Genomic DNA, 22,947 nt, shown 5'->3' on the forward strand with positions numbered 1-22,947 from the left:
CTGATGAGATCCTCAAGACAGAGAGTACAATGGGGAAAGAAAAGAAGGGTCTAGGCAGAACCTTAGCTTTAGTGGGAGTGATATGGAAGAATCACCAGCAAAGGAAACTGAGGAAATATTGGAGAGATAGGAGAACAATATGAAGAGAGCAATGTCATGAAAACCTAGTGGAAGTGTTCAAGAAACAGTGACCAACAATGTTAAAGACTGAAGAGATGATATAAAATTTGAGGAGAAAAAAGTATTGGATTTCATAATTAAAGATCACTGGTAACTTTAAAGAGGGAAGTTTCATTTGAATGTCAGAAGTGTACTTATTCCATTGCACTGACAAATCTAATTTTTGACTAGCACCAAATAGTTTTGAGGATTACTGTTTTTCATTATAATTTGAAGTCTAATTCTATTAGCCACACTTAACTGTTTTCCCCCATTATTTCTCTTTATTCTTGATTTTTTGTTCTAATGAATTTCCTTATTTTTTTCCCTAGGTATGAGGAAATCCTTTGACAATGATTGGTATGGCACTGAATAAAATAATTGCCCTTTTTATTATATTAATATGACCCATTCAAGAACAATAACTATTTTTCCAATTATTTAGGTCTATCTTCATCATCTTTGGGATGAAGATGTGGCATTATAATTAGATTTCTACTTTATTTTAGTGTTCATTTTGTTGGCATTACCAGAGTTGATTATATATTTTCTTGGTTCTGTTTTCTTTACATCAGTTTATATCTTCTCACGTGCCTTTAAAATCTTCAGATTTGTTATCTAAAAAGTAAGAATAAGAATACCCCAACTATATGCCTCATAAGATTATTTTGGGGACAGAACATTGTATACTTTTAAGTGCTATGTAAAAATGTCATTAATATTATTATACTAGTGAATAGTTAGTTGGAAAATTCAATGATGCTCTTTCCCAAATCCCTTTTTTTTAATCTATTCTTTTTTGAATTTTCACAAATTTAATATCTAAATTGAACTAGATTTCCTACTTTTTATTTTCTCTTTCTCAGTTTATTTATTTGCTGAGGCAACTGGGATTAAGTACTTGCCTAGAGTCATACAGCTAGGAAATGTTAAGTGCTTGAGGTCACTTTTGAACTCGGGTCCTCCTGAATTCAGGGCTGGTGCTTTATCTACTGTGCCACCTAGCTGCCCCCCTCTGAGTTTATTTTTTCAAGATATTGGTTGCAGAGAAACTTTTGTATTATCTTTTAAGCCAGTAAACAATTATTATTTCCACTCCAATCCCTCTCTCATTGCTCTAAGTAATTCTTATGTAAAACTAGCAGTGGCAGAGCAAGAGCTTTTCTACATTAGTAGGAATTTTCTTAGTAGGAATTCCTGATACCAATGAAATCATAAGTATTGATCAAAAAAACTCAACCAAAGCAAAAAAAAAAACACAAAACTAAATGAATTTTTGTAATTAGTGGAGGTGGTGGAGAGGCATGGCACCACAGCTTGGAAGAAGGTCAAAAAATGCCTCAAAGAAGTTCCCACAAAGATGACAGGAATCTAAGAGATCTGGTCCAACCTTCTCATTTTCATTTTATAATTAATATCCCACCACCACCACCAAGAATGAAATTACATGCCTAATGTCACACATGTAATGAGTAGCAAAGGGACTTGAATCCAGTGTTCTTGTTAACATTATTGTTAATGGAATTTTCTTCAGATTTTTTTGTTTTATTACCTTTTACATACCATTTTGTGTAGTCATTCTCTAATCTATTGGGAGCCACTTTCTAGGGTTGTTATTGTTGTATACTACAGTAACTTCCACAATGGATATTGGTAAGTAGGTTTTGATATGTAGGAGACTTTCCTTTCTATCAGATTTGGGTTCTATCCACTAAGGGATTGATTTGATTCACCTGATTCAAAACTGTTTTCTAGACTATTTGGATTAATTTCTAACTCTATGAACTGTGTATGACTGCCTATAGTCTTAGATTTTCCAACATTAACTAGTTTGGTCTGTTATTACCTTTGTCAGTTTGCTAGATGTGGGATAGAATCTTGAGTATTTTAATCTACATTTCTTTTAATGATCTGGGACTATTTTTCATAAGCCAACTTCTAATTCTTGGAGGAAGGAGGAAACAGTTTATATTCTTTGTATATCCTACTTACTCTTATAGAGGACAAAAACAAACCCAAGGTTGCCCTAATTCTGTTCTAAATGCCTAGATAAAACTGGGTGCTAAAAAGGAAACAAAAGAAATAGGAGAAATTGCCATCACATCTGATACTAAAACTATATGGTTGTGACTTACTCCAAAGCTCCACTTTGGTCCTCCTATTCTAATTACCAAGTAAGTCACAGAATCAACCTCTATGGAAAGAATTATCTCTGTTACATTCTTATCCATAAATTCTATCCTCATCATCCTAGGGATGGTTATAAGACAGCAATAGATTGTGAGGCCCTTCCATTTATTAGCAAAATAATAAATGAGGACACTAAGCTGAAAGTAGAATTTCGTTCTAGACTTAGTTCTGTTCACTGTGTAAAATTGGGGCCAATATTCTAAACTTTCTGGGCCACGAAAGGCAGCCAAATATGGTGAATAGAGAGCTAGCTTGAGTCCCCACAAAATCCCCCCAAATCCTGCCTTGAGCACACTGCACACTGATACAGTGTGCCTTTATCATTTCTATATAAATGAAATCACAGATTTTGGTTCCAAAAGGGCTTAGGGCTAGGCTTATTCTTTATAATTTCATATTCATTTTCAATTGTTTTCTAGTTATTTTTCCATTTACATTGTTGTAGCCATCGTTTGTTTTCCAGGTTCTAGTACAAATATTATCCATATCTTAAATGATGAAACAGGTTTAACAAGATCAAGGGCTTGTGAATGGTACAAATCCAGCATTCCCAATTCCAAGGTCAGTGGTGTCTCGCCCCCTACTGGTTTGAGGGTGAAATATTTGCTTACCAAAAAAATAAAAAAAAAAAAATTAACAGGTGGGAGTAAGTAAAAATAATATGCATAAGGTTATTAATATTAGGAATACATTATGAAATTAAATTAAAAGCTAATTAAGTCTGCTTTACAAATGATTTCAGTAGATGTTATTAATGAATTGAACTAAACTCATTCCTAAGTAGTTAGATGCTCTCACTCTACATTTTTGTGCATTAAATCTAAAGTCCCATCATCACTTCCATAAATCTTATTTCAAGGTTTAATAACATTGCAACACATTGCATCATGTTCTGAATCATATTGTTATTTCAAAAGTAATGCAGATCTAAGCAATGCTTTTTTTTTTTAAATCAGATTTTCTTGAAGTCATTGTCAAAACTCTCTTAAAACCCAATGGAATAATTAAATTGCTTGTCAAATAGTCCCTTATTTTTATTATTCTTTAGTGTTAGAAGACAGCATAAGAAATGATTTGTCAGATGCCCAATCCCTAAATGATCCAGATAAACGGGTCACAACCAAGGTTGCCCTAATTCTGTTCTAAATGCCTAGATAAAACTGGGTGCTAAAAAGGAAACAAAAGAAATAGGAGAAATTGCCATCACATCTGATACTAAAACTATATGGTTGTGACTTACTCCAAAGCTCCACTTTGGTCCTCCTATTCTAATTACCAAGTAAGTCACAGAATCAACCTCTATGGCAATAGCTTTTTAAAAATATACTTCCTGTGCTCCAAACAGCACTTTTCCCCATTTTAAAAGACAAATTTACAAATGATTTCAGTAGATGTTATTAATGAATTGAACTAAACTCATTCCTAAGTAGTTAGATGCTCTCACTCTACATTTTTGTGCATTAAATCTAAAGTCCCATCATCACTTCCATAAATCTTATTTCAAGGTTTAATAACATTGCAACACATTGCATCATGTTCTGAATCATATTGTTATTTCAAAAGTAATGCAGATCTAAGCAATGCTTTTTTTTTTTTAATCAGATTTTCACTCATGGCAGGTAATTTTTTTTATGCTTTCTCTACTTATAAAATTCTGTAAATATTTATTAAGCGATATTTATTAAATACTATACCAAGAGCTGAGAATACTAAGAGGCAAAAGATAGTCCTGTCCTGAGGGAGCTCACAATCAGAAACAGCAGCTAAAATACACACACACACACACACACACACACACACACATAAGCTATATACAGGATAGATAGGATAGAGTATAAGGGAAAGCATTAGAATTAAGAGGTTAAAAAAACTTTCTCTAGATGGAATTTTAATTGAGACTTAAAAGAAGCCAGAAAAGTGGAAAAGAGAATTAGGCAAGGGGGACAGCCAGAGAAATCCCCGGGTGAGAAATGGAGTGCTTTGTTTGTGGAATAGCCAATAGGTCAATGTCACTTAATGAGTATGTGGCAGAGTAAGGTATAAGACTTGCAAAAGTAGGAGGTGGGTATGCTATGAAGGGCTTTGAATACCAAAGGAATTTGTGTTTAATACCGGAGGAAAAATGGGGCTGAGTTTATCAAATTGGGTAGGGATAAGAAGGAAAGGTAGAGGGGAGAAATGTGAGACATGGTCAGACATACACTTAAAAGTCATTTTGGTAGCAAAATGAAGGATTTATTAGAGTGAGGAGACAGACCTAAAGTAGGTAGTAGATGAGGACTTGCACCGGTGGTGACAACGGCAGAGAGAACAGGATATATCCGAGATGATGCAAAGGTGAAAATTGATAGGCCTTGGCTAAAGATGGAATAAAAGTTAAAAGTGAGGCCACACCCATTCATTTGGAGATATGACATTGAAGGTCAAAAAAAAGGATGAACTAGGACAGTTACATTTAAGAATCATAAGTATAGAGATGATAATGAAATCTATGGGAGTTGGTGAGATTATCCAGTCGAGTACTACAGAGAGAAAAGAGGCACAAGACAGAACCCTGTGGACCACATATGGTTAGAACATGATCTGGATGAAGATGTAGCAAAAAGTAGCAGAAAGGTAGGAAAATCAGGAGTATTGTCCCAAAAATCTAGAGAAGAAAATTATCAAGGAGGTAATCAAGAGTTTTCAAAAGCCAGAGAATGCAAATAAGGAAAAATGAGACAAGATTATGGGTTTTCCACTCAAATTTTTAAAAAAATAAGGTTACGCTTAAATTCAAGATATTAACAAGATTTTAAATAATTTACTGCAGTGCTTGCATTGCAGATGTTCTAATAAGTGGGAAACCTAAACTTTTCTTTACATTCAGACTCTTGAAATGACCCTTTAAATTTCTTTTATCCATTTTTTCTTCCCCTATTTCACAGGCAAAATGAAAATATCAATAAACTATTATAGAACTGAGGGTTACCTCATCTTTTAATATTAGTCTTCTATCAAGCAGCTCTGTGAAAATTTTTCCTAATCTCAACTCAAGCGACTTGAAGAACTTTCTTCTCGCCATATGCAAGCATTCAAAAAGATTAGGTTAAAAGATATCAAATCCTATTCCTATATTCTTTTGCCTAGTGAAAAATTCAGTATTTGAAAGCTATTTTGCAAGACCTGTATGGAATTATGTGACTAAGTTACCACTGGATAAAATTTTTCAATTAGAAAATAAAGGGGAAAAAGACTAAAAGGTCTATGAATCCAAGTTGAGAAAAAGTTATAAAAATGAGTCCCTTGCACATTTAGATGGAAATACAAGCAGAAATGTTCTTATTTTAGGATTTACAAGGACCTTAGTAAGATTTGACATACTGTCATGGGAGTACTAAAATTTATGATTTCAAATTAAATCCTTTTTACTGACACCAAAGGAACATCTTATTTAAAATTCTCTAAATCATCCATCTTTTTAATGGAGTTTGGTTGGTCCAGATCATTTACTTACAGGGTCAAAGTCTACATTCCAATCCTAGTTAACCATCTCACAGTTAGCATTGGTTAGAAGATTTGCTTTTCAGCACAAATTCTTTACCACACTAAAAGCAAACACCTAATTAAGCCAACTTCCAAGAACAGGAGCACAGAATATCTAGTAGGCTAATCAATTGTCATGTTAAGAGCACAGCTAAAGAGCACATAGATATCAAAAGTGTTTAATGAGTGGTTTTCATCTTAGTCCCACTAAATACTACCTTATCAATAATTTTCCTGTCATTATACCATTACCCTCTGTCATGTAATGATAAAACCTACAGAATAGCAGCTAACATATATGATGCTTAGTTTGCAAAGTACCTTATTTCAAACATTCTGCACAGGTCTGTCATCCTCATTTTAGTTGAGGAGACTGAGGCTGACCCAGGGTCTCACAGCTAGTATATGAGCAAGGATTTGAATTCATGTCTTCCTGATTCTAATCCCAGTGTTCTATTATACCACTCAGCTGTCCCCAAAGAAACTGTATTTTATCAAACAATCTTATGATTAAGTTTCATTGTCAGAACTACAGAATTACTCTTGAGAGACAAAAAGAACCATACTCAAACAACTAAAATTTCAATTCTTAGCAGATAAATTTTCTGGTGTTAAAAGTAAACCTTTTGGAAAAACTTGATTTTCCTAACTAAAACCTTTGAGATGAAAACTTTTTTCAGCAAAAAAAAAAAGTTAGCAGTGAAGATCTACTTAACTGGGTTCTATCTCAACAATGTAAACTTGCCATTTTTAGAAAGTTAAAATGTTACTAGGGAGTAAGGTAGGAGTAATGTTACCGTTTATTATTTTTAATCAGATACAATTGTTTTGTCCCTCATCTCGAAGAAGATTATGACTTCAGGGAAGCATACCATTGCCAGTGAATTTGATTTAAAGTGAGGGAGCGCTTGTAAAATTTCAACTTTCTCCTCCAAAGATATCTGGGTCTAGTGACAAGATATAAATCAGAAAGATTGGGGATGACCCTGGATGCAATGGGGGACCTTGCCCTTTTAAAGGTAGTCTTTTAGCAGTTTTCTCAGTTTGAGGCCTCACCCATTTAGTGATTAAACAAAGCTAAAGGCAAAGCCCCAATTTGAAAGTCTTTCAATGTTAACACACTATTAAAATAATATTTCAGAGAATTCTTAACACAAGAAATATAGTTAACCATTCATGTATACAATTTTTTTTTATTTGGAAATGTTCATATCGATGCAGAGAAATAGGATTTTAGACACAAGATATCCATTAATTATAAAACCAAGAGACCTGGAAATTATTTACATGATGAAACGAAAGATTTTGGAACTTCAGTGGAATGGGCAACTTTCATGACGCCACTTAATTAGTGATTTTAGTCCACATATTTCCCCAGAATATCACTATCTCGAAATAAGAAATAGTCCTGCAAATTAAAAAAAAAAAAAGTTATTTAATTCTGCTAGCAACAGCAACTTAACTAATTTAAAGTTATATTAAACAAACCTTGTCTTCTATAACTACTTTGGTGCCACCATATTCTGGAAGAAGAACTTTATCTCCAACTTTCACACTAACTGGTTGAATCTCTCCACTCTACAAAATAGGAAAAAAAAAATTAGAAAATATATCCTATTTGTCCAACTCTCCCATCAAGGTTATTAAACCAATATAAGAAAAATACTTTTGTAGCTAGCATATTTTAACTTTACAAGATTAAGATTTCAAAATTGGTTCTTTAGATCTAAAAGCCTAAGAATTTATCTTTAGCATGAAAACTATGCACTTTAGTTACACAAAAACATATTTAAATTTCTGAACTACTCAAAGAACTTTATACTCAAGTTAAACATTAAGTTAAACAAATCTACAGAGACCACAATTTCTTTCTATTACACAACTCAAAAGCTTCAGAAGTTAAAAATTCTGGTGTCAATTTTAATGTATATTCTCAAATTCAAGAAACGTACATTATGTAAAAGGGGAGTGCTAATAAGCAATAGGTTAAGGGTGAATTCACTAATTTTGTTATTCAGCTATAAAAGCATGAAGTAAAGTTAAGAGAACAAAGGCAATTCTGATCAAACAGATTGCAAGATAGACAGATTTCAGCATGGAACAATAAAGGTTGTGAAATTCTACCCTCAAGGCTTCTGAAAAGCTTGCTAGCACTTTCTTTATAAACTAGGTTCGGTCACTAAGCAATCACTGGGATCCGGGGCAAATAAATTTTGAAGAAGTTTTCTTATCTATAAAATAAAGAAGTTCAATTAGATGATTTATTTAATTAGATGATAATATAGTTCTTAGAGTTAGGAAGACCTAAATTCAAATCCAAACTTACACACATGTTGTATATCCCAGTGTCACTTACCCTCCAGTCTTTCTATAAATATAAAATATGGATTTAGTAATCTTACTTCCCAAGGCTGCTTTAAGATGATCAGATTAGATAATTTTTGTAAGGTACCAAATACAGTGCCCGGCATATAATAAGTATTTAACAAAACTCTTCCCCTAAATTTCCAAATGGCCCTAAAATTTTGGATTCAATAATGTTTTCATACTTAGAATTTTGGGGTTTTAAATACACTCTTCTGAGTATAAACTTAGCAAAATTAATGCTTCTAACAAAAAAAAAAAATAGAGAACTAGGAATTCTACTGTAAAGAGAGCTTGAAATAAGTATAATTAAAATGCAAGTCACATGGCATAGTAGTGTTCCTCTAGGCACTTGCAGAGTCTGTAGTTATAAGCCAACTGCTATGAACTTCAATTTAGTTTGTTTATATAGAAAGAATAGTTATCTTGTTCAGTGTTCTATGACAGAAAAATCCCCATTACTTTTTCTACTTAATATTTTTATTACTTTATGACAAAATAACAATAATAATATACTATCTCTGAAATATAATAAGTACAAATTTACTAAAGACAATTTTGCTAAAAGAATTTATGTACTGAGAAGAGGGAGGTAAATGCCCAGTCCCTGATCTTAAAGAGCCCAGTCTAATGAAGATAACATGCAAAAATTGTACCAATGATAATCCTGTGGAAGATAAATCCTCAGGTGCAGGGTAAAGAAACTGAGAAAAGCCTCCTTCAGAACATCTGATCTTGAGTCTTGAAGGAGCAAGGAAGTAAAATAGAATAATCCATTCACAGGATCAAGTAAAAAGAAAATGGATGCCTAATTTTTATCAAGATCAATAATGAGAAAACAGTATAATCATCATCTTCTGGGGCTATTTGCTATGCAGTAACAATATACACATGGGTAGTTTTCATTAAAGAAAACTTTTTTCAGTCTATTAATTTTTTTAAAAAATCAATTATTTGAGTGAATTGAAGACACAATGAGCTAAATAATATAGGAACTAGCTGTCTATTCATTATGTTTGATCCCTATAAGTTATGCTAAAGAGGCTATCTTTCATTTCTCTTACTGTAGTTAAAACTGGTAGTCTAGATTTACCTTTCCTTTAGATCCTGATCCAACAGCTACCACTGTTGCCTGTAATACTTTTCCTTGAGATTTTTCTGGAAGCATAATTCCTCCTTTGGTAACAGTCTCAGCTGCACTCCTTTCAACCAAAACTCGGTCAAGGAGGGGAAGAAACTTTCTAAAAGCCTGCCCTGCCTGTTGAGAGAGAAATTTGAGATGCTTTTTTAAAAACAAGCAAAAATCGCACATCATTTCTTCTTGAAGGCTATCAAGGAGTCAGAATTTCGGCCCAAGTTTTCCCATTCTGTATACAGTGGGGACCCACCAAATTTTATACTTTTCCTCTAATCATCACTCCCAAACTTTAATTAATTTCCCGAGGACACCCTTTCCCCCCAATCACAGGTCAGAATGGCTACCAGGACGACCTCTACGTTACACAAGGTCAAAGCATTTCATTTCTCTCCAGAGAGAGAGGGAAAGAGCGGGGGCGCTCTAGGGGTACAACCTGCACCCCATCCCCGCCCCGCGCCGGGCAAGGGCGCCAAGGGCTTCCACATGGCCGAAAACACCCGCCCGAACCTGCAGGACCCGCCTCCTGCTGCCCAGGGGCACGTGGGTAGAGCAAGGGGAACTCGAATTCCAGAAGGTAAAAGTTGCCCCCTGTCACACCGCCCCTCCCCACAAGCCCTACCAGGAGAGGGAAAGGGGGGCGGGATCCACGTGTTCCCAGAGCCGGGGGCTCCCTAAATCAAGCTTTTATTCCTAAATCATTTAACATTTCTCGTAATCTCAGATTCCTCGCCTGTAAAACAAGGGCACAGATCTCCCAGGGTTGCTGAGGCTCAAATGAAAGAATCTAAGTAAAGCGCTTTACAAAACTTTGAGAGCTATATACATGCTATTTACACACCCTCCCGAAAACCTTGGCGCAGTTTACAGCTTTCGTGGCTTAAAATCGCACAAAGACTTTTCAGGGCATCCCGGATCATTACTATTAAAATGACAGTAATTGCACGGATAAAAGGACTTGGCTACTTTTAATTTAAATTAACTGTCAAAGGCCTATCGGCTGGTCAGACTGCCGACCTACCTGGCGAAAAAGGGAGTTCAAAAGGCCTTAGTGAGGGCAGTGGCTACTTCATTTTAAGGGCCGCGAGGGCCGGACTTACCATGGCTCCGCAGTGCCCTGCAGCTGTCGCTCTTGCTCAGTCCGTTTCCTCCGTCCCTCCTCGGGCACCGGTAGACTTGCAGCCCAGTCCGCTAAACACGTGAACGTCGTAAGAGGGCGAACACTAGTTGTTGCGCAGGCGCGCCCCCGCCCCCTATCTTGTCCAAACCTTAGGTGCGTCGGCAGCGGAGACCGCTACGCGAAGTGCTATTCGTCCTTCGGACAGCTACTCAGACCCACCCACAGGAAAGGGAAACAGAAGAAGAGTTTTCTGGTCTTTTCTACGCAGCGGCGCTCCGGTAAATTAAATCCCTTTGGGCCCCCAGGAAATGACGCAACTTCACCCTTGACCCGTAGCTATAGCGGCGCGTTCCAGAAAGTTCTGGAAAAATCAGGGTCCCAGGAACGAGCCTAAATCATGCCCTGCCGCTCTAGCTCCTCCCCAGTATCGCTAGCGAATGTAGGGAGGGGCGGGTCCAGATATAGCTCATGCAGATTGCGGGGCTCCAGGGGGCGGTTGGTAGGGGGTGGAGGCGCCATCGGCACATGTGGTGCAGTGGGGGGGCGGGGTCTGGGACTCTTTGCCGTGTGCGCCCCGTACGTGTGTCCCTCACTCGTTGCTGCCGATCTGCACCGCGCGCTTGTCCGCCTGCTCCAGCAGGTATACTAGGGTCTGCCTCGCGCTTTCCTTTCCCTTCCCAGTCCTCTCCTCCTTGGTCTTTGTTTCCCCGCCGGCAAGCTTGGCGCGTGGATGGCGGAAGAGAGTCTTTCCGCGGCACGCGCCAGGCTCCCCGCGGCCTCGCTTTACATGCTCTTCCCTCTGGGCTGGGGGTCGCTGCTTCAGCCAGCGGGAGGGCCTGGACCTGACTGCGGGAAATGGCGGCTGCCGCCGTGGAAGAGCAGGGCCGGGGTGGGGTCGGGTCCGTACAGGCTGGCGGAACCCTGCGGCACTTATCTCCGCCGAGCATTAGGCTCCGGGCTACCTTGTTCCGGGGCTAGGCCCGGCCCCTAACCTGGGAGCTTCTAGACATCCCTTTTCCTTCCGGGGGGGCAGAGGTACAGGGCGCGCGCACGGGGTCATGGAGCGTGGGGCCCACAATCGCACCTGCAGAGGAATGATTCTAGCTTGGGAGTCTTTGCCGAGGGCAAAAGGGGTGGTGGGCAGCCCGAGTCTGTGCAGCTCTGCTCTTCCGACAGTAGGGGGAGGAACGATGGGATCCTTGACCTTGTACCATGTGTCCTGATGGAAAGACATGTGGCCGGGCGTGGGGAGCGGGCGGGCGGGCCCCTTGCACTAGTAATCTCAAATGTATCTCACATTGATACTGTTTCAACAATTTGGATACAAGGAGACATTTCCTCCTGATGGACGTTTTGCTGTGTCAGGGATTTTCCCTCTAACCCCTCATCCCGGCTTTATGTCATTGCCTCTGCTCTCCCTTGGAGTTTCTCCTCTTGCCTTTGATTCATCCTTGAAGCATGTTTTCAGCTAGTGCAGAAACGATTAGTTCTGGTTTTTACCTGGAGGCCAAAGGAGAAATTCGAGCAAAGGTGGGTCCAAATGGTGCAGGGGAGCTGAGGGCCAAGACTAGTGCCTGTCCTTAGATGTAGCAGTACTCAGGTGCCCACTGCTGGTAATGGTAGTAGTAGAGATATACTTTCAGAAGATGTTGGGAAGCTCTTGTGCAATGGGTGCCTACTACTTCATATTCCTTTCAACAGGTGGCATAATCGAGCCACAAGAAATCTAGAGCATTCGAATTGATCTCATGGTTTCATTTTTCCAGAAATGCTCCGGTTGCCCACAGTTCTTCGTCAGATAAGGCCAGTGTCTAGGGCACTGGCCCCCCACCTGACACGTGCTTATGCTAAAGACGTGAAATTTGGAGCAGATGCCCGAGCCTTAATGCTTCAAGGTGTAGATCTTTTAGCAGACGCTGTTGCTGTTACTATGGGGCCAAAGGTATCAATATCTTTTTTTCTCCCTCAAAACCGTCTTAGATTGAATAATAATGTATAAAAAGTTTTATAATGTCAAGGGAGCCAAGAGTAAGATTTTACATTAAGAGGGTAACTTCGAGTAAGCTTTTTTTTTTTTTTTTTTTAACTGAGTTAAGGCCCAGAACTACTTAAGCCAGATTTTTAATTATGTGGCTTCCTCTCAATTCCCAGTTTCCCATTTTCACTTTTTTATTAAACTGGATAGGAGTGAATTGAATTACCATTTAGTACTGAAGCAGTTCTTAACTCCAGGCAAAACTAACCTGCTTTGCCTGTATTGTTTAAACTTTGGCTTAAATCCTAATAGCCTGAATTCTTAAAGAGTTGGGGAATGAAAAAAATAACAATCCTTTTTGGGGAGCTTTATCATTTGAAGAAAACTTTTTTTTTTTTTTAATCTTTGCTCAACATTGAAATAACTTTTGAGTGTGAGGTGCTGGCTTCAGAAGAAAAGAACTTGGGTGAGCGAGAGGACAGGTTTGATAGGAAAAATACCTAACAGAAATTGGTTTGGGTCTAGTTATAGAAAAAAATCAGTTTTTAAAAGATTAATGGTAATCATAGGCAGTTTATCCAAATTGGTGGAGTTATCTTGGGGGATGACTTGGATTTTATTGCTCCATATGTCCAAATTAAATTTAGTGCCAGTGTCTAGAGGTCTATATAATCATAAATGAGATTATCTCCCACTCATGGAAAAGAGGGGCATGGTATCATAATCATTTTCATTTGTGTTGCAAATTATTGAACATGGTAGCTATTCATAGGAGAATTTGGGGTAATTAAAATTTCATCACTTCTGGTCTTAAATGCAATAAATAATAAATCTTATGAATTTTTTACATTAAACATTATGAAAGACCAATATTCTTTCATTCATGCAAAGATCTCATTTAGGCTTGGGTAATATATAACATTAAGTTTTATTTGGAAGGGATCTTAAAGTCATTATCTAGTGCAGGACTTTGCTCCTGGGGTGATTGGGATTAAGTCACTTTGGGGAAGGGGGTTGTCACACAGCTAGTATGTGTTAAGTTTCTGCCAGTGTATTTGAACTCTGGTCCTCCTGACTTCAGGGCCTGTGGTGCTCTATCACTTCGGGACATGCAACTGTCCCTAGTGTTGGGCTTCTTAAACTTTTCCACTTGTGACCCCTTTTCATTGGACAAATTTTTTATATGGCCCTGAGTATATATAGTTATATGAAATAGAAATATAAATCAAACATTTACTGATAATCATAAAGAAAATTAATTTTAAAATAATTCTTTGGTATGTATGATTTTACCATTTGAATCTAATGAGGTGAATGTGCTTGTTTATTTTTACATAAAGAATTAAATCGGGGTGGAATATTTGATATTGCAAGATGTAGCACATTCAGAAACCTTGTTTCCAGACTTTTCACCCACAGTTTAATAAACTTTGATCTAGTCCAACTCCCTTGTTTAACAAGTTAAGGAACTGAAAGCCTAGAAAGTCAAGTGACTCCACATAAACCATAGGAGCCAAACTGGGAGCATGTAAAACTTTTTGACACTGCTGATTTAGGCTATTAAGTGGAAAAGTCAGGATCCATTTGGTTCTTTCTTTGCATTGGTTCACGAGTCTTCTTGTTTCTTTGAACTCTGTTCTTAACACATGGATTAATATTGTATTACATTCACATGCCTCAGAGGTTGAATTTCTGGCAATTTCTTAACATTTCTGGACCTGAATTTTCTCACCTTTAAAATGAAAAATTCCTATCTTTGAATTAGATGGATGACCTGGGATTATAGATTTGGAACTGAAAGGAACCTTTCAAGCTATCTAGTTCATTCTCTTTATAGGGCAAAGAAATTGGGTTCTGAAGAGTTAGGATTTGAACTCAGACCTCGGATAAGTACTAGGTACTTCCTACTACCCTAGGTTTAAGACTTGAAGGTAAGAAAGAGCCTTGAAAGTAGGGATTGTTTTTTCCTGTAGTTAGGACTGATGCTGCATTTCAAAAATGTGAAATATGAGAATGGTTTAAGTAGGTCCAGTGTACTATCCAGAATTTGTTCCCTTGTTTGCTAGTGGGGAAAGGTCAATTTGATTGAATACTGCAGCTTTGCTAAATCTATCCTTAGGAATCATGATTTGGGATTAAATTATTAGTGAGACAATGTAGTAATACTTTTTAGTGGGATATATTCAGTTCTTTGGAGTGTTTCCCTGTGATTTTGCCCTCAATATTTCACATAAGTATTTCTGTTTCTGTTTGGATCTACCTTTGGAAGGAATGCATGTGATTATCATATTTATTAATTAATTTGTTCTTACCTTTGTAGGGCAGAACCGTGATCATTGAACAGAGTTGGGGAAGTCCCAAGGTAACAAAAGATGGTGTGACTGTTGCAAAAGCAATTGATTTAAAGGACAAATATAAAAACATTGGTGCCAGGCTAGTTCAGGATGTTGCCAATAACACAAATGAAGAGGCTGGGGATGGCACTACTACTGCCACGGTTCTTGCACGGTCCATTGCTAAGGAAGGATTTGAGAAGATTAGTAAAGGAGCAAATCCAGTGGAAATCAGGAGAGGTAAGACTTCATGTCATTTTTATTACATTTAAATATTAACAAGTTGTTTATTGGCTAATTCACTTGAAAGCCTATTTGAATTTTATCTGCAATTTAAAAAATTAATTTTGGCTATGTTACATCAGGGCTAAAGTAATAAAAATAGATGTAATAATTCTTTACTCCTGAATTGACAGTCCTTGAAATAAGTAGGGAAATGAGCTTTAAAAGGAAAGTAAAACTGCCAGCATTGGTGATAATTAGTCAGAGTGGCTTATGATTTTTATCAATTTCCTTTGTAGAAAGATTTTTTAAAATTCAGCTTTGTCAGTGCATAATTAAAGCAAGCATAATACTTTTGATTCTACTCAGGTTTTAAAACCTGTATTGGATACAGGTTACTTTATGACTTTTTTTTTTAACTTTGAATTCTTTGTTGGTATATGCCTAAATCCAGGATCTCTGGATTAATGGGTACACTCATTTTAGTTTGTATAATTTGGATGATTGAACCAGTTCATAGAGCTACCAAAAGTACATTGGTGTGCCTGTTTTTTTCCATAATTCCTCTATCGCTGTGACTATTTTCGTTGTCACATTTTTTTAGTTTGCTCAATATAAGGTGAAGTTCCTGGGATTTGTTTTCATTTCTTAGTTACTTGGGTTAGTCATTCATATTGTTAAAGGTTGGGGCATGTTTGTTCATATCCTTTGATCACTTATCCATTGAGTCTTTTATAGTATATATTACTGAAAATTCCCTTGATGCCTTAAGACTGGCATAGAAGCAACACAAAGGCTTCTTAAAGACTTTAATTCCTTGCTAGATTCATGAAACTATTTGGTAACTCAAGATAAATATAACAAATTATTACTCTGGATTCAGGTGTAATGTTGGCTGTTGATGCTGTCATTGCTGAACTTAAGAAGCAGTCTAAACCTGTCACAACCCCTGAAGAAATTGCTCAGGTAGGCATTCTTTGTAAGTTGTTTTCATTGTGGTCACAACTGTATCCTGTTAAAAGTAAAAGCCAAAGTAATAAGTTGCTATCATTTTATTTTATGTTGGTCAAGCTAAGAATGTTCATTGTAAATTGTACTTCCAAGTTTTCTTGTATTGTTTTCCATTTTAATGTATTTATAATTCAGGGGTAATCTTATAGATTCTCATTTAACTTCAAGTTGATTTTGGTACTTTAAGAGTTATTCTGACTGAAGTAATGTATTAGCCTCTTAAATGACCAAATACACAAACACACACACACACACACACACACACATACATTTTAAATAAATGATAGGTATATGTTGTGTTAAACGGTTGTATTTAGGGAATAAGTCTCTATAGATAAAACTGTCTTGGTGAGTCACTTCGTAATGATAATATATTATGATTTTTCTGTTGTTTTTATATTTTAATGGTGGGTGATATAAATAGGAGTAAAGGTGCTAGGACCAAAGTGGATTGTTTATTGACAATAAAACTTTTACCTTTGAAATAGTAACTTGAGAATCATTTTAGGTTGCTACAATTTCTGCAAATGGTGACAGAGAAATTGGCAACATAATATCTGATGCAATGAAAAAGGTTGGACGAAAAGGTGTCATCACAGTAAAGGCAAGTTATAATGAGTCTATTGTGTTGGGTCAAAGAATTCTCAACACATTGTATAGATGTTTTATTCAATAGCACCCCTAACACATTAAGCTGCTTATTTGATAGCCATGATAAAAGACATTTGGACAGTTTACAATAGTATAAGTAATAAGTTAATTATTGTATACCAAGATTTTATCTTAACTCACCCTCAATAACATACATTTTTGAGTAATGATGATGACTGTACTAAAAAAAACTAAACATTTGATTTTCTCTGACTAGTGGCATAAAAAGCTAATGAGATTCAGAGTAACTTTAATTTTATTAATACTTAATTTCTTGAAAGAGTTGCTGGATCCATTGATTTTAAAGGAAAAACTTGTTCCTTTTTTTTAAAATCATCCTGATGTTCCCTTGAGTGACAAAAATAGTCTTTTGAGAACATTATAACACTATTAGAATTCCTAGCTCAAAGGGCGTAACTATAAAATAGGGTTTTTTGTAAATTGATAAATAAAAAATTTGTACTAACCTGCTTTATCTTAGTTTGCCTATTCCTTTTTATACATAGCCCCAGTGGGCTAATTTTTAATTAAATGTTTAGATTCTCCCCCACCCCCACCCCTCCCATTTTGTTTACTGTCTTGATTCTTGTATATGTTTGTATTCTACTGTATTCATAGTTTGTCTTCATATTTTCAGGATGGAAAAACATTGGATGATGAATTGGAAATTATTGAAGGCATGAAGTTTGACCGAGGCTATATCTCTCCATACTTCATTAATACAGCTAAAGGTGAAGAATGTGTCATCACTGACATTCAAAGACATGTATAGGGTGTATAAGCTGAATTGTACCATTTCTGGAGTATTTTTCCATTTTGGAGATATGGTGGGAGGGGGGCACGAATACTGGTCACTAGTCAACATAAGCCAAGTCATTTTAGTTAGTGAGAAAGAATGGGGTTGGAATAAGGGAAAGGGTGGAGAAAATGACAATGAATTGATAAATTGGAGGGAGGGAATAAACCAAGCTGCTGAAAAATAGATTCTCTTTACAGGTAGTTTAAAACAAATCTATTTAGCAATCTTTCTCTAGATATATTTGCCTGAGTTATAAACTCCTTTTTTTTTTTTTAACATAATTTATTATGTACCAAGTTTATAAGGATAATAAGTAGTCTACATTAGATGAATATAAAATTTTTTATTTTGCTTACAATTGCCTTCGTATATATCATATAGGTCAGAAATGTGAATTCCAGGATGCCTATGTACTCTTAAGTGAAAAAAAGATCTCTAGTGTCCAGTCTATTGTACCTGCACTTGAAATTGCAAATGCCCACCGTAAACCTTTAGTCATAATTGCTGAAGATGTTGATGGAGAAGCATTAAGTACGCTGGTTTTGAACAGGTAATGAGGCATGGATATTTGAAGGCTCCACAAATTAAGAGAGCCATTAACCCAACTGTATTGATAAGATATTGGGTCTGCCAAAAAGTTTTATTTTATAAGTCCTATTGTAATTTTCAACCCATAGATACAAGAAAATACCTAAGTACAGAAATAGTTGTATTACCTTTTAACTGCAAGAAAGCCTGGTGCCTAATTAGATTTGATATAATTCTTGTTGGTGCTTTCTTTGCATTTATCTTGCCAAACATTTCCCCATTAATTTCAAGACAACCAATTTAATAGTTAATAAAGACTTGACTGGGGAGGCAATTGCATATAGTAGAATTACTGGTGTTAAAAAAGTTGTGTTCAAGAAATTATCTGGACTCTCTAATGACTGTTTACTTTTTATTAATAAATGTGGGGTTATGAACTTTTACTGACAAAATTGTCTTAATGGGTAGAGAGCCTTGGAGTCAAGACCTGTTTTTATAGAAGGCTAACCATGTAACTATGAACAGATTATTAAACCTTCGGGCTGGGAGCAGCTCTTATTTAAAAAAAAAAAAAAAAAGTAAGAAAAAAGGGAGGCAAAGACAATTTCTTTAATCTCTAATTTTATGAAATTGGATCTCTAGACCAAAAACAAGTTTTTACTCTGTATTATGTTAACATTTTGAACATAGCAGTCTGAATTTAGAATGTGAACAAACTAAACATAGAAAATATGTTTAGATGAAACATATCAAATATATTTTGTACCATCCTTTCATATATTGTCAGCATGACTGGTGCTTAAAAATGGTCTTAGATCTTCAGGATTTCAAGGGTAAAGAATATCCCATATTGCCGACCTTTTTTTTTTGGTATGTGCAAGGCAGTGAGAAGTTTAGTGAATTGCCCAGAATCTCACAGCTAGTAAGTGTCAGGTCAAATTTGAACTTGGGTCTTTCTTACTCCAATGGCAGTGCTCTATCCACTGTGCCATCTAATTGCTCCCACAGCTTTGGTTTTAATACTTTGTGGCTAGCAACCCTTAATGTTGAGAGCAATAAAAGGCAATAAAACGATGTCTGAAGAATGAAAATTGAGTTTCTTCACTGGTAGTCCTAAAAATAGTTTTGTAATGTTTCTGTGCTTATAGGCTAAAAGTTGGGCTGCAGGTTGTTGCAGTAAAAGCCCCAGGTTTTGGTGACAACAGGAAGAATCAGCTTAAGGATATGGCTATTGCTACTGGTGGTACAGTAAGTAAAATAGTTTTAACACAAGTTAGGGCTATTGGGATCCACAGAAGTTTACATTTAATCTGATAAATTGTTTTTAAAATGTGCAGCTTGACATAGTAAAGCAACTGAATTACTACTACAATGCCTTACAAATGGTACATAAATTAAGTTGGACTGAGAGTTTGAAAATCTGAATTTGATAACAATCAGAACAAACTGTACCTAGTTACATACTGTTAAATTCTTTATCTGAAGTTGGCATATCACTGAGTTCTTTTGTAGGTTAAATAAAGTGATGTGTTCTAAATAAGCTTGATGTGATGCAGAAAAGTTCTGCTTAATGAACTTGTTACCTAATATCCATCATATCTCCTAATCACTTTTACAGGTTTTTGGAGAGGAGGGTTTGACTCTGAATCTTGAAGATATTCAACCTCATGACTTTGGAAAAGTTGGAGAGGTTATTGTGACAAAAGATGATGCCATGCTTTTGAAAGGCAAGGGTGAAAAATCCCAAATTGAAAAACGTGTTCAAGAAATTATTGAACAATTAGAGGTTACTACTAGTGACTATGAAAAAGAAAAATTAAATGAACGTTTGGCCAAACTTTCTGATGGAGTAGCTGTAATAAAGGTAAGAATCTATAACCTAATTCAACCATGAAAAGTTTGAACTCTTTCCTTTCTGATGGCAAGTTACTTCTTTTTTTGTTAGGTTAAATCATTTGTGACTCCCATGATGCAACTAAAAAAAGTCTAAATGGGAAATTGGTTAAAGACTATGATTGGGACAAAATGAATATTCAGTACAGGTTATTTGTTAGATTATTACATATCTTACAAAAACATAAGTTGATTATATAAATGTTGGAGGTTTTTTGTGTGTGCTTTTTAATATGGTAATATTTAACTCCAAGTTTCCTTGTACTTCTAGGTTGGTGGAACAAGTGATGTAGAAGTGAACGAAAAGAAAGACCGGGTTACTGATGCATTAAATGCTACACGTGCTGCTGTGGAAGAAGGCATAGTTCTGGGTGGTGGTTGTGCATTGCTTCGATGCATTCCTGCATTAGAAGCATTAACTCCAGCTAATGATGATCAGAAAATTGGTAAAGAATATAATCTTGTAGATTTGTGCTTGAACTGGTGTTAATTCTATACTATAACTGTTGACAGAAGGCAGGAAAAGTCCTTGATGTAATTTTAGGGATAGATGACTAATATTCATTTGATGATTATAGTTCTTAGTAGTTTTAGGGTCGAAGAGTCTCAGAAGTCACTTAATCCAACATGATACCTGAATAGGAAACCTCTCTAACACTGTCTCCTGACATAGCTCATCTCACTTTTTAGGAAGCTTTATATCCATTTAATATATTACCCCTGTTAAAATTGTGTTGCAAACTATATTTGTTACTGGCATTGTCCAGATCTGTCAATCCAAAATAAAGGAAATTTAACTAGTTTTGGGGAAAGAGAAGGGTGTTGGGAGCTGTGATCTAATTATATTTTCAGATTTGTACTTTTGTCATATTATAACTTTTTATAATGTTATATATGTAGTGAATAGAGTGCAGGTCTTGAGTTAGCAATACCTGCCTTTGAATTGCCTCAAACTCAAGCACAGTGAGCCAGACAAGTGTTTCCTTATCTGTAAAACAATTATTAAAGTAGTACCTACCTCTCAAGATTGTTGGGAGTTAAAAAGCAAACAAAATAAACCCAACTCCACAAAAAAACAAATTCTTAATACATTTAAAATTTATGGCAAATTTAAGTGCTGTTTGCTATTAGTGATATTTGCTATTATGAATGAAACTCAAAAGATAATCTTTATAAAGGATTTTTCCTTCTATAGGAATAGAAATAATTAAGAAGACACTGAAGATTCCTGCAGTGACCATTGCTAAGAATGCGGGTGTTGAAGGCTCATTGATAGTAGAGAAAATTCTGCAAAGCTCCTCAGAGATAGGTTATGATGCCATGCTTGGAGATTTTGTGAATATGGTTGAAAAAGGAATAATTGACCCAACTAAGGTAAACAATTTTTTTTTTAAAACTTCATTGTTAGCATATTTTTCTCAAGATAGTAAGTTCAAAACTCTAGAGAATGATTGATTATGCAGGCTGTTTGGAATTTTAGGTAAAGTTAATATTTTGACTTTATTCCCCTCTAGGTTGTAAGAACTGCTTTGTTGGATGCTGCTGGTGTAGCTTCCTTATTAACTACAGCAGAAGTTGTTGTTACTGAAATTCCTAAAGAAGAGAAAGAACCTGGCATGGGAGGAATGGGTGGCATGGGTGGAGGCATGGGAGGTGGCATGTTCTAATTTCCTGGAATAATGCTCTAGCATTATGATCTGTGATGCAAGCAAGACTCAAAGCAGTGTTCTTCGCTAACTTCAGAGAAGTCAGTTGGAGACAGAACTGAAGAAAAGGCTGATGTTCAAGAAAATCACTATAACCATCAGTTACTGGTTTCAGTTGACAAAATATGTAATGGTTTACTGCTGTCGTTATCCATGCCTACAGATAATTTATTTTGTATTTTTTGAATAAAGACATTTGTACATTCCTAATACTGGGTGCAAGATCCATGTACCAATGTTCTGCTTTCAACTTAAACCAGCTGAGGCATTTTTACTATCATTCTGTGAAATCAGAATTGTAGTATTGCCATCACTAGAAGGAAAGTTCAGAAGCAGCCTTTATGTGCAGACGAAGACTAATTAAAATTGTGTACAAAGTAGAAAAATATCCAATTATGTGACAACCTTTGTGTAATAAAATTGTTTAAAGTTAGTAATTGTATTCTCATTTTGTGTATTAGTGGAATTAAATCCATAAAAATACAGTGATCAGATGTTAAAGTCAAAAAATTTGACCAAAATGGTGGTTTAGTCTGAATAATTCAAATATAAATGAAAAATTGTTAAAGTAAAATTTCAACATTGGGAAAAACAATATGATACAGCAGGATTTGGAGTTGGGGGGGGTGGTATCAAAGAGTAATTTACCTGTCATTGGACCCCTGAATTATTAGAGAACAGTTCATTTTATGAACTATGCCTATCAAGATTATCCATAGTGAGGCACAGGTATAGTAATTTAAATTCTGGTATTTTAGCCACTAATGTCTGCTAAAACTTTTATTTGGCTCCACTCAATTTCCCAGAACTCATTTCCTATCTTAAACGTATTACTGTAAACATCTGAGCTCTGATCAGACCTATTAACAGGGACAGAGTAAAACTTGGTTCTGCCTCTGAGCAATTCATTGCCTTCATTATTAAAGTAATGAGGACATCTCTAGCCCTTCAAATTTATTTTCTGCAATATTCTCCCCAATCACTTTTTGAAACACCTTTAATTTACTTTTTCTTGGTAAAAACTGACTTTAAACCATGACAGATGGATTCAGAAGCCAGACCATGTCAATGCAGAGTACATTGGTAGATTTTAACTCATTTCATCCTCAACAATTCTGGGATGAGTTGTCCCTGTTTTATTGGTGAGAAAACTGCCAGGGTCACACATTAGGTAGTGTTTGAGGCTAGATTTGTACTTGCTTTTCTGACTTTAGGCATAGTACACACTTTCTGCTGTGACATTTAGTTGTCTCATAAGTATATACATAAGGATTTTTGTAATGGTGATGGTCATAAATTGTGGATTAGGGCAGAATGCAAGGATTTTTCTTTTATA

At 36.0% G+C, this 22,947-nt stretch overlaps 2 protein-coding genes across 3 annotated transcripts in view; one reads left to right on the plus strand and one right to left on the minus strand.

Annotated features, from left to right (window-relative positions):
• LOC127554437 (MOB-like protein phocein) overlaps window positions 1–10,766 on the minus strand; it is a 68,833-nt gene extending 58,067 nt beyond the window's left edge. Inside the window, exons 1-4 of one of the 2 annotated variants that reach the window (XM_051985948.1) lie at window positions 10,474–10,719; window positions 9,332–9,496; window positions 7,363–7,452; window positions 7,048–7,282 (exon numbers count right to left, since the gene is read on the minus strand). In XM_051985948.1, the coding sequence (XP_051841908.1) occupies window positions 7,232–7,282; window positions 7,363–7,452; window positions 9,332–9,496; window positions 10,474–10,476 (309 nt within the window). In that variant the 5' untranslated portion in view covers window positions 10,477–10,719 and the 3' untranslated portion in view covers window positions 7,048–7,231. Of the gene's footprint in view, window positions 1–7,047; window positions 7,283–7,362; window positions 7,453–9,331; window positions 9,497–10,473 lie in introns of those variants that run through there. The other variant, XM_051985949.1, reaches the window with a different exon arrangement.
• Window positions 10,767–11,021: 255 nt separating this feature from the next.
• HSPD1 (heat shock protein family D (Hsp60) member 1) lies at window positions 11,022–22,044 on the plus strand. Its single transcript, XM_051985943.1, has 12 exons — window positions 11,022–11,133; window positions 12,260–12,435; window positions 14,789–15,041; window positions 15,907–15,989; window positions 16,543–16,638; window positions 17,323–17,416; window positions 17,866–18,034; window positions 19,161–19,260; window positions 19,631–19,876; window positions 20,177–20,351; window positions 21,101–21,279; window positions 21,420–22,044. The coding sequence occupies exons 2-12, from the start codon at window positions 12,262–12,264 to the stop codon at window positions 21,570–21,572; spliced, it is 1,722 nt and encodes a 573-aa protein (XP_051841903.1). The 5' UTR covers window positions 11,022–11,133; window positions 12,260–12,261; the 3' UTR covers window positions 21,573–22,044.
• The last annotated feature ends 903 nt before the right edge of the window (window positions 22,045–22,947 follow it).

This window comes from Antechinus flavipes, chromosome 3 (genome assembly GCF_016432865.1).
Source record: "Antechinus flavipes isolate AdamAnt ecotype Samford, QLD, Australia chromosome 3, AdamAnt_v2, whole genome shotgun sequence".
NCBI classification, from domain to species: domain Eukaryota; kingdom Metazoa; phylum Chordata; class Mammalia; order Dasyuromorphia; family Dasyuridae; genus Antechinus; species Antechinus flavipes.